This window comes from Takifugu flavidus, unplaced genomic scaffold, assembly GCF_003711565.1.
Source record: "Takifugu flavidus isolate HTHZ2018 unplaced genomic scaffold, ASM371156v2 ctg294, whole genome shotgun sequence".
NCBI classification, from domain to species: domain Eukaryota; kingdom Metazoa; phylum Chordata; class Actinopteri; order Tetraodontiformes; family Tetraodontidae; genus Takifugu; species Takifugu flavidus.
Window position 1 is genome coordinate 229 of NW_026621934.1, and position 11,933 is coordinate 12,161.

Here is an 11,933-nt window from a genome sequence, read left to right on the forward strand (position 1 = left end):
TAAATAAAGTCTAATAGCTGTCTAGCAATGGGTAAACTGGTCTATTGACAGCAACAGGATGACATTTTGTGTCACCTGAAAGGTGTCTTCAGTTCTGAGCGGTTGGGGGGTTCATTCTAAGTTACTGATGTAGGAAAGGGTCGAAAAAAAGAGTTAAAATTGCCATTAAATGTAGGAAAACCGAATGAGCAATTTAGATTTTCCAATAATTCATGAGGACAAGATTATTGTGGGAAAAAAAGTTTATTTTTGTGTGATAGGAAAGGAATTCTGGTCCATCAACTCGCCAACTCTCTCCTGCAGAGTCTGAACCACCTCTGCTAATATAAAAAGGTGAGTTTCATCAAGGTCTTTGAGGATAAACTTCCTCCCGAGGGCCATAGTCTCATCCAGGTGGAGGAGGAACTCTTTCATAGCAGGATCACTGGTCCCATTGAACATAGGAGAGAAAAGAATGTTTTCACATAAGGACAATAATAATGTTGCACATTTTCTTTTTGAAAAACTTATAATGTAGTTATAAAATAAACTAATGTATGCTATCAGGGTCGAGTTGGACTCGCCATTCAAGAAGAACACCTTTGTGCACGTTAACCATGTTTACTGCTACACAGATGAGTGGATGGAAACTGAAGTGGTCAAAACCTGCAGATAAAAAGTGCACAAAGATCTAATTAAAGGAATTTTTTATGGGTTTTCACAACAGAAACAAAATGAAAGGCCAATGGCAATGAACTCACACAACATGGCAACTTTCCTTTGACCCTTGGTATTTTAGCTCATATATTTAAAGTCTGACACAGGATTGTTATAGTGTGCAGGCATGGACAGGGGTTGTGCCTCGGGACAAGGAGTTTTGGCTGGAAGAAAATATGTACTCCTAATATTACTCCTAATATTGATTTCAGTGGTCAAGATGTCACCATTGGTGCTGGTTCCCTCCCACACACCAGTGAAGTACTTCTGAAGTTTGTGTCAGAAGACCAGATCCAGACTCAAAAACAGGACTCAAAAACGTTGCAATATTTCAATATTCCTGTGAAAACAAGTAAAATAACAAAATCATTCTGTTTCTACAACAGATAACTTCTTTAAAACCTGAGCGAAAACATTTACACGTTATTATTTTTCAATGTTTTGGGAAGATGCAATTAAAATGGTTAATGCCAGTAATAACACTACACCCCGCCTTGTGATCACGGAAGCCGCCGACAGCACAGCAGCGCCCCCACTGTTGGGTTAAAGGAACAACATTAGGCCAGGAACGACGTGACTCTCGCCGACTCACGTAGAAATGGTAAAGTAAGTAAACGCGTCTCTTAAAATACTTTCCAATAGTGTCATTTAGCGTTATAAGCTGGTGCTATTTGAAGTTAGCAAATGTTATTAGGAATTTCACGATTTTGTGAAAAGGTGTCAAGTTATTCCGCTTTCTTTTGTTAGCTCAAGAGCGAACCTTGGGCTTACGGACATTACGAGGGCGTTGCGTTAGGAAGACCTAAAACAAATATTTTTTACCTAATATAAAAACACTTGCATTGATGCAAATCATTTTGAAGTTGACCCTGCAAGCAAAGTTAACTTTGCACAATTAACTTCGTGTGAGTCAAAATACCCAGTCGAAGTTCGAATTCACAATGAAGTTCACGCAATGAGCCTTATTTTATTGCATTATAGAAAGTTCCTCCTAAATTGTTACAATTGGTTCCGTTGCCTGAAATGCTATACTTTGTAAAAACGGGGGAAATCACTGGAATGGAAATGCTGCCGATGGATGATTTGTTGGCCTTATAATTGTCTCGCATTTTTTCTGCCTTCCCTTCCCCCGTTATGTTGGTCGCGCCCAGCAGAGGGAGACATAGTTCTGTTATTGCTCGAAAATGTGGTCATGTTTAATTTGTATTTTTAAAAACATTAACGTGCGAAAATTAAATGGCACAGCTGGATCGGTCTATATTTATCAAATAACTTAACGGATTAAACTGTTTAGCGACCAATTAACGCACAACTAGAATTTTAAACAAATCGTATGATACGGCTACCCATTGGACAGACTTACACCACGTGATCGGAAATGCACAACGCGGCGTTTAGGATCCTCGTTTTTTGGTGTTTCTAACGCAGCGCTAGGCTGTGTATCTTTGCTAACGATAGCGGTGAATATTTAGTGTAATTTCTCACATGTAATGTTCCCACATCTTTTAAAAATGCAAAACCCACGAGTTAAAGTCATAGTCACCGGAATGAGCCCCTCCCTTCACCAGTTATGTGGTATCGCTTCTCGGCCTTTTGGCTAAGATCAAGTGTAGTATCTGTTCTTATCAGTTTAATATCTGATACGTCCCCTACCCGGGGACCATATATTAAATTGATTTTTGGAACAGGGAGATGGAATAGGGGCTTGCTCCGTCCACTCCACGCATCGACCTGGTATTGCAGTATCTCCAGGAACGGTGCACCCCCCTTAACATGTGGAAAGTTAAATAACTTGGCTTGCCTTGTTAGATATAACATCTCTCAGATGTTTAGGTTAGTTTCTAAAGTGACTTGAGACACTGTTACTCAAATTCTCTTCCATGCATATAGAATAAACACTTTACTTTGGTCATGAATGTCACAACTCTAATGGCCTGAAGGAGTATGTTTGTTTCAAATTATAACACAAGTTATCCAGGTGGAAGAGGTGTAATTGTACAAAGAGATATGTGTGGTGTCTTGAAATTGGAGAGGGAATCTCTTTTTTTGTTCAGCTTTTAAGACATTGAATTGTGTAGACCCAGCATTTATTTTCACTTGACATGTTTTTCAGTTTTATTTAAATAAACTACTATTCTCACCACATATATCTTTAACCTGGGTGTACAGTTAAAGTGTTTCATTAACTTGTGAATTAACTTGGGTTTTTATTATGAGAGAAACCTTTCAATATTTTCTGCTGTATCCAAGGCTACATGCAGGATACAATATTTCACTTTCATGACAATTATTAGCTGGGATAGACTGCAGCCCCATTATGGCCATGTGAGGTAAAAAGATAGATGAATCATTCTATTGCACCCATGTTGTTACACTTCCTCACCATAGGTGGAAGTAGTGTGCGTTAGTGACCAGGCAGACGAGGAAGTGACGCAATTTGGCGGGGGAGGGAAGGAAGCATACTTCTATTGTCTCCTTTTGAGAGTTTAAATGTGGATCAGAGTGTTTATATTATGATTCTTAATACAGTCTTTTGTAGCTTTGGTGCTCTCTAACCTGCTGTTGCCCTATCACATCTTTTTAGGGAAACCTTTATAGAAAATTGATTATTTCAGAAAGAGTCTGCTGTGGGGGCACAGCTATGCATTATGGGAAAGACAGGCTTTGAGTAAAACGTGTTGATCAAATACAGATCTTTCTGTATAAACATCCAGCATCTTGCACATAAATACCTGTATATACTACTATGTTTGTCATTGTGATGATTTCCTGCCATCGTGAGTCAGAATAGTGTTACTGTGAAAGACTTCCCCAAACATGCGCTGTACAATTCATACTTACCTGGCAGGGGAGACACCATGATCAGGAAGGTGGTTCACCCAGGGCGAGGCTCTGCCATTGCACTGCGGCAGTGTTGACCTTTGCGAATTCCCCATCTTGATGCCGCATTGTATGGTGGGGGTGTGTCTTTCTACAGTTTGTATGTCCCGGGTGTGGACTGGAAAGTAGTCCCTGTGTGAGAAAGAATAAAAACGAGACATGCATTGTATTGTATTGTATTGTATTCAAACAAGCATTTATTGTCCAGTGCAGTCAATAAAACACTATTTCCAATTTTCTTTGCTTTCTCTTGGGCCTGGAAATGAACTCCCAAAAGAATGTCCACAGCCCTTTGAAAGACTGCAAAAGTTTCAAAAGTCTGGCTGTGAAGTCCTGTAGATGATGAAGTTTTTGTGTTTGTACAGTCTTTTTGTCTTTTTTCTGTATTTTGTGTTGCCTTTCGTTGGTTGACCACACAGTGCACAGATGTGTACTTTGATTGCGGTCGGCTCGACACCACTGTGCTCCGCCCATCTCCTCTTCTAACAAGTTGAACGACCAGGCGACCGTTGATGCCAGGGAGGTTGGGATGTCTCGCGTTTGGGAACAGCAAGACGGACTATTGGAGGTGTTCCTTTGATTTGACCAGATGAGCAGACAGGCCCAGGCTGTGGGACAAAAGTACCTTTGCGGGGTTTGGTCTGGGATGGTGCGAGTGATGGTGGTTCTGGCTGTGGGGGAGGAGAGGGGGATGTAACTGTGTGACTAGGAGGTAGTCTAGGTCGGTGGTTGAGGTGGTAAAAAAGGGGACGCATCTGTGTGACTGTGTCGGTATGTCAGTTTCCTGGTCCCTGCCAGAGCTGGAGTGACCTGAGGAAGATTGGTGTCTGGTCTTTCGAGAGGTAGCTCCAGTGCAGTGCAGCGATCGCTTCTCGGCCTTTTGGCTAAGACAGTGATCACTCCCTGCGTGCGGGATTGCTCCTCTTGTGGACTTTATCCTTAGCAATTTGGGAGACATTTGTACTTTGTGTATTTGCATATTTTTTTTAAGTAATACATATTTTTTTAGCTTACTTTTAAAGTTATTTTTTCTTCTACAAGCTTTTATCCCTGCTTGTGGTGCCTCCAGCCATGTCGGCTAATTATGCCGGCCTGCGGAGGCATCACAGTGTCAGGTTTTCTTTTAAAGATGACCAAGTTAAGATCTCTCATTTAGATTTCTCACGGAAGTTTATACAAAATCTTTTGAAATTTAGACCGGATGATATAAATTGTATTTTGACCCTTCCTTCAAACAAAGGATACGATGTAAGTTTTTGTTCTGCAGCTCTGTTTCGTGATTTTTGGATCCATTTGGAAAATGTTAAAAGCCACTTTTCTGCATTTGCTCTTGAAAAACTGACTGTCAGAATGTTTAATGAAACGGTGAATGCAGAAGACATCTGTATCTGGTTGGCTAGATTCTGCACTGTTAAAGGCCAGGCAACCAAGGTAAGAGACGAGGATGGCATCTGGAACTGTGCTTGGAGGGTCCCCATTCAACAATGGGAAGACCCCCAAGGCTTCCAGGGCCTGAAACACTTGCCGACACTGATTGTTCTGGGTAATAACAGAGGCTACATTTACTATCAGGGTCAGCCGAAACGCTGCCGCAAATGCGGCGAGCACGGGCATTTAGCAGAGGCTTGTACTGTAATTGTTTGCGGAAAATGCAGAACATTTGGACATTCCTTTGAGTAATGTACCATTGGGAGGAAGTGTAATCTTTGTGGCGCAGCAGGCCATCTTTTCCGAGACTGTCCTTTATCTTTCGCTAACAAACTGAAAGCTAAAAAAAATAAAATAAAAAAAACAGGAGGAAAAGGGGCCAAAAGAAAACGAAGTGCTAATTGATTTGGAGGGAAATTCAAATCTCCCTCCAAAACCTGTGATTGGAGGAGAGGAGAGCAGTGAGGGTGGGCAGAGGGAGGGGCCTGGCCCCACCTAGCTGAAGTTGACATGGAGTTGGGGAGGAGCCATCAGGCAGACAGTGGGGTTCGGCCTGCCTCTACTGATGATGACTCCATTAGGAGTCTCCATATTGTGGAGGAGGAGCAGAGCTCCACTTCCCTCCCAGATGCCCAACCTAGTTTAAAAAGAACAGCATCTGAACTGTCCAACTCTGGGGCTGAATCAGCCTCAGAGAAGAGGGGGAGAGCTGAATCTGAACACCACAGTCCCCCTGTGGATCAGGACAGTGGCTCCTCTTCCAGTTCACCCAGTGTATGTTCCTTTCTAAATGTAGCACTACAGTCAACTCCACTCAGAAAGCACGCAGACTTTGCTTTCAGGAAGACAGATTCTCAAAGCCCACCCCCTGGATGTAGGGGGATCTTTCGATGAGGATCTGTTACAGCACAAGTAACAAGGCAATGTAAATGTTTTTGTTACTTATTAAGATACCTACTTCTTTTAAAATGTTGTACTTGTCATTTTAAACATACTTATGACTCTCAACATTTCCACTATCAATGTGAGAAGTGTGAGGTCAAAAATTAGAGCCCAAAGTGTTTTATCCTTTTTAAGTTCCTTTAAGTCTGATGTGTTTCTAATACAGGAATGTGGCCTACCATTTTTAAACCACTACTGCCAGTGAGAGATGTGGCCACAAACATCCCTTTGGAGTGGATCCAATGAAAACAGAAATGATCGAGTGGCCATTTTAATCAAAAATCCCCAGGTTCTGGTAAAAGGTAGCACTGTGGTGAGAAATGGTCGGGCGCTTTTAACACATTTGACTTTTATGGGACAGGATTTTAAAATCTTAAATATTTATGGCTTTAATGATAAAAATGACAGGTATGACCTTTTAGAAGACTTGCAGTCCCACATGCTAGGTTGGGCACCTTTAGTAGTAGGGGGAGATTTTAACTGTATTTTAAGTAGGAAAGATAGAACAGGGGAAGATTTTAAAGTAGACCAAACATCAGTTTTATTACAGGGCATATGCAGGGATTTTAAGCTTCAAGACTGTTTTAAAACCATGCATCCCAGGAGGAGGGCTTCACCTGTTCAGTGGTGATGACACCAGAGCCTCCCGCATAGATTATGTTTTTAGACGGGACTGCCCAGCAACTGATGCTAGACTAACACCTGTCTTCTCCGATCACCTCATGCTCTCCTGCACCCTTTCACTGCCTTCAGGTGTGACATCAGGAAGTGGTCTGTGGAAACTCAACTGCTCCCTCTTGGAAGATAGGGAGTTAGTTAGACAGTACAGGGAGCAGTACAAAGAGTGGCAGACCCTTCAGGACTTCTACGACACACGAGCACACTGGTGGGAAATGGTGAAGGGAAGGTCCCGGACTTTCTTTAGGCAGGCAGGTAAGGAAAAAACGAATAGGGAAACCAGACGCATGATGAGACTGCAGAAGCGACTACAGCGCTATTTTAACCTTAACCAACAAGGTATCGATTTTAATGAAGAAATTAAACAAGTAAAAAAAGAGATGTCGGTTTTATCAGAAATTCAAAGCAAAAGGTGTCATTTTAAGAAGCAAGGAACGGGAAATTGAGGAGGGGGAAAAGTGCACAAGGTATTTCTTCAAGAAAATCAGAAACAAAGGAGGGACCATTACAAAATTGACTAAAGAAAATGGGTGCACAGCCGAAACAGTTGATGGAATTAAAGAGACAATTAAAAGCTTTTATGGAAAATTGTATAAAGAAAAACCTGTTCAAATTGACACCATGAATGAAATTTTAAAATTCCTAAATAAAACGGTGAACAACAGCGTGCTTTTATCCCAGGATTTTACCCTTTTAGAGTTAAATAATTCTCTACATAGTTTTAAAACTGGGAAGTCCCCTGGACAAGATGGACTTCCTGTAGAATTTTATTTGACTTTTTGGGACCTTTTATCACCTGATTTAATCACTGTTTTTATGGCATTTGAAGGACTCGACTGACTTCCTGACAGTTTGAGTAGGGATAGTGACTCTCCTTCACAAACAAAAAGACAAGACAGAACTAAAGAACCGGAGACCTATCACTCTTTTAAATGTTGACTAAACTTTTAGCAACACCTATGTCCATGTTTTTAGAAGAGGTGATTGACCCGGATCAAGCCTGTGCCATTCCGGGGAGGAAGATCACCAACAGCCTCGTACTGATCCAAGACACCATCTGTTATGCGAGAGACAGAAACATGCGGCTAGTAGTTTTAAATTTAGATTTTGAAAAAGCCTTTGATCGGGTCTCGCACCAGTACCTTTTCCAGGTACTGCAAAAAATGGGGTTCCCAGAAAGATTCGTAGCTTGGGTGGGTTTGCTGTACCGGGACATCACCAGCAAAATTTTGTTTAATGGACATCTGACAAAAGTAGTGGACATTAACTGCGGTGTCCGTCAGGGGTGTCCGTTATCGGCCCTCCTCTACGTTATCTGAATACGTTATCTTATTGAACCACTGGCACAGATCTTGAGAAGGGACAAACGAATCAATGGGGTGCAAGTGCCGGGGAGCGGGGGACTGGAAACAAGGTGTATTTTATATATGGATGACGTGAATGTTTTATGCACTGACCTTTTATCTGTTAACAGGACGCTGGACTTGACTGACTGGTTTGGACGGGCCTCTGGGTCAAAACTAAAGAAAAGACATGAGCCCAGTTTTACGGACCATGGACAGCGACAGAGATGACAGGACTCCCCCTGACCGTGACCCAGACTGACCAAAAAAATACTTGGTGTTAAATTTGATCGGGAGGGAAAACAAATTGGCCGGACATGGTAGGAAAAGTCAGACAACTAGGATTCTGGGGACTTAGAGGACTGACTATGGAAGGAAAGGTTTTAATTACCAAATCAGTGATTTTACCTTTGCTTTTACTGATCAGTTCTGTTATTTTCCCTCCCAGAAGTGTGATCTTAGAACTGGAGAGAGCCATCTTTTACTTCCTGTGGGGGTCCAAAGTGGAAAAACTGAATAGAGCAATCATGAAAAAAAAAAAACAAAAAAAGGAGGAAAAGATGTCCCGGACCTGCACCTGTTCTTAGGGGGCAGGTCCGGGACAGTGGGGGGGCACAGTGCTGGAGGTTGACTGCATTGCGTGATGCTCTGATTGGCCTTGGTCAGTCACATGGGTGGCTGACAAGGCCTCCTATCGCCTGATAAAGTGTGCAATGGATTTACTGTTGATTTTTAGTATAAGAATCCCCAGCTTGCTTAGCTCAGCATCATCCACAGTCACTCTCTTTTGGACACGCTGATGTAATCTGGTCAAGAGATGTTTTTGCGGTAACCCGCCAGCCTTCACTCTGCAGTGTGGGTGCAGCCACAGCTGTTGGACAAAGCAGTACATCAGCCTATTCTTCCTGGAGCCCAGCAGGTGGGCAGCTGAATGTCATTTGCTGAAGTTGAGCTTTTGCACCAAAGACGATTCAGAGGGGTCTCCGTTGGTGCGGCCGAAGAAAGCGTTGCCCCAGCGTGCAGAGTAAAAGCTGTCAAACTAGTGGAGGCTTCGGTCATGGAGATAAAGCCTGTTCCATGTAGTGATGACCCTCTGCCTTGTAGAGTTGCTGATGGCGAGCTTTCCCTCTTCTAATGCAATGTCCCACAGGACTTTGCTGAGCTCCTCCAAGTGCTTGTACCCCGGGAGATTATCTGGACCGCACACGTCCTCTGCGCAGGGGTCAAAGTCATCAGCGACAGCCTGGTCAGTGAGGTGTAGGTTCTTCGTGAGAGGAGTCAGGTGATCGGCAACGCCGTCTGAAATGTATCCCGTGTCATCATCTGGGGACTCAATGTCACAGGAAGCCTTGTCCGAGGGCCCCTCCCCGTCCCCCTCGTCCTCATCAGCTTGCAGTGTTTGTAGTCCGAGCACAATGGTCAGGGACATTGAAAGTCGATTGACAAAACAAGTCCTCAAGACTGATTTGCTCTCCACCAGGCGGCACAGGAGCCCCGTAGTTAGCATCCTCCACCACCCCAAACAGCTGCTGGCACCTCTCATTGAGACGAGGCACCAGAGGCGACATGTAGATGAGGCGCTGTCGTCCCTGTTGACAACAGCCGCGGTGCGTGTACATAAGTTGTGGAGCCACCTCTCATGCCCTTTGGTAGCGCTCCATGAGCCCTTCGGCCATCCGCTGCATCTTTTCCAAAGACTTCTCGCAGGTCAGAACAGACATGAGGATCTGACTCCGCTTGTTGCCGACGTTGGTGCACCACTCTGCAGCGGTCACCAGACAATTTCTTGCAGATCTGAAAACGTATACAGTCAAAGACCTGTATTTGTTACTTTGTTGACTTAAGTGGCTGTGTAGTGTGAGAATAATTATTCTATTGTTAACGCTTAAATGCATTTGTATGTTTAGCACCTAAGCAGATGAAGGAACAGAGACAGGAGATGATGAAGTAGAAATGAAAGTTGCAGATTACGTGAGAAAAATGCTGCAAGCAAAAGATGTTCAAAGAATGAATAATCTGCCAGATGTGCCTTTGCCTCCCCAGGAAGAAGATAACAGCATTGGCATGGGAGACTATGTGTGGGTGAAGCGCATTCAAAGAGCCAAGTGGAACTGACCCACGCTGGGAAGGTCCATTCCAGATCCTGCTGAAGACACCTACAGCGGTGCGGATAGCGGAACGGCCCTCGTGGGTCCATCTTTCCCACTGTAAGAAACAACGGACACTTCCAGGTGAAAACAAGGGAGCAGTGACGGCTCATCTGTAAACGGCTGACGGCCTGTATAGGTCCAGCAACGGCTGAACCCCGTCAGAACCTGAGCCACAAGAAGAATGGACTAATGCACTGCATGTCAAAAAAACTGTTGAAATGTCTTAAGTTGCACCCACATTGAACTGTGGTTAGTGTATGAAATTTATTGTCTAGGAAAATGAAGTAATACATTGGATGTTCAATGGGGAAAAGATGTATCATGGATAAAAATCTAGATGCATTCAACGATAAACAGGAGGAAAATCTGAGAATAATTCTATTATTATCGCTTAAAATTCATTTGTATGTTTAGCACCTAAGCAGATGAAGGAGGAACAGTGTTTTCACTTTTCTTATGATTTAATACACTTTTCCAGAATACCAGATTTATTGTGAGACTGCTCATCTGAAACCTTGAGAACGTCTAGGGAGGGGGTGAAATACCATAAAGTGATAACAAGCTGATGTGAATAAACGGAGGTTTGCAGCAGAGCGACGAAGGGCGTTCCTGAGTGAACTGCTGCTCGTTCTCCCTTGCAAGCTCACCTGTGTCTTTTGTTGATTCACGCATGGTTCTGCCGTGTTGCTCTGTTTTAACTCTAACAGTAGGCAATGACATGATGCACTTCTTTAATTAGACACAAAGAAAGGCGTCAAAATTCAGTTAACACACAAACAAATTTACCTTTTGGAGTCGTGTTTGAGCACTTTCCCCAAACGTAGACATTATCTGTGCCCAGTATTCCTCAACATTCTGCAAGGAGGAAGGCTTTCCTAAGCAGCTTTGGGGATGGCAGCTCTCTTCGATGTGGGGGCAATTGAAACTTTGGGCTCAAACTCTCTGAAATAAGAGTAATATATTCAAAATGACAAATAAATTGGTGAAGGGGGGACAGCAAAACAATGAAAATCTGCACGACGTTCTATTTTAGACTTTGTCCACAGATGCAATTTTTAAAAAAATCTAAAATCTCACTTGCGCTCTTTCCAGGTTCACTGTACTGTGTGAGCAGTGTGGTGCACAGGTCTTTCCTCTGCAGGTACTCCTCACAGTGGCTTTCCTGGACCTGGCGCCCCACATTGGCCATGTGCCCTCAGCGCGATCCATCAAGAGGCAGACACCCTGTCTAAATTGATCAAATTATGCTTAAATTCCCGTGAGCCAGCCTCGCATGCATTTCACTAATGTCACAGATACTTGGCTCAAGGTAGCCATGACATAAAATGGGGAGACCAAAGATGAGGATTTCCAGCCCAAAATAATAATTATTAAAGAACCAAGTGGAATATAAAAAGGAAAAGTCCAAGTAGTTACAAAGAAGGAAAACTCCAAACTCCTGTGGCCGTCAGGCTACGGAACGTGACAAGCTCAGGGCTCAGCTGACGAACTCCACTGCAGCTAACCAGATAGACGAGAGGCTTCTCCGACGCTCTCCAGACAGGTCTTTTTACCTGAACCCGTCAGGCAGCCAATCCTAGCAGATTGGCCACAGGTGAGCAGGTGAACATGCTGGGTCGACTGAAAACGCTTGGCACTCCCCCTGCAGGTCAGCCAGGGACTTGCCCCTCCAGCCAGCCCCGACAACAGTGAGGCACGACAGAGCAGTCACACTAAGAATTCAAAAGATGTTGAAGCAAAGCGGAGACTGAAGAGAATTCTTTCATCTTGTTAGCATGTGTTATACTATATGTTTTTGTTTTCTGTTACAGTTAGT

The 11,933-nt window shown here is 43.4% G+C and overlaps 1 protein-coding gene, 1 non-coding gene and 1 pseudogene across 2 annotated transcripts; 2 read left to right on the forward strand and 1 right to left on the reverse strand.

Annotated features, from left to right (window-relative positions):
* Positions 1-224: 224 nt before the first annotated feature.
* LOC130520134 (general transcription factor IIH subunit 5-like) lies at positions 225-1,026 on the reverse strand. The gene is made up of 3 exons (XM_057023730.1): positions 741-1,026; positions 564-645; positions 225-424 (listed from the first exon to the last, which is right to left on the reverse strand). Exons 1-3 carry the CDS (start codon positions 745-747, stop codon positions 244-246), a joined length of 270 nt encoding a protein of 89 aa, XP_056879710.1. The 5' UTR covers positions 748-1,026; the 3' UTR covers positions 225-243.
* Positions 1,027-2,273: 1,247 nt separating this feature from the next.
* On the forward strand, positions 2,274-2,464 carry LOC130520156 (U2 spliceosomal RNA). Its single transcript, XR_008948681.1, has one exon. It is a non-coding gene; the product is annotated as a U2 spliceosomal RNA (small nuclear RNA).
* A 1,065-nt stretch (positions 2,465-3,529) lies between these two features.
* On the forward strand, positions 3,530-3,653 carry LOC130520154 (U1 spliceosomal RNA; annotated as a pseudogene).
* Positions 3,654-11,933: the final 8,280 nt, after the last annotated feature.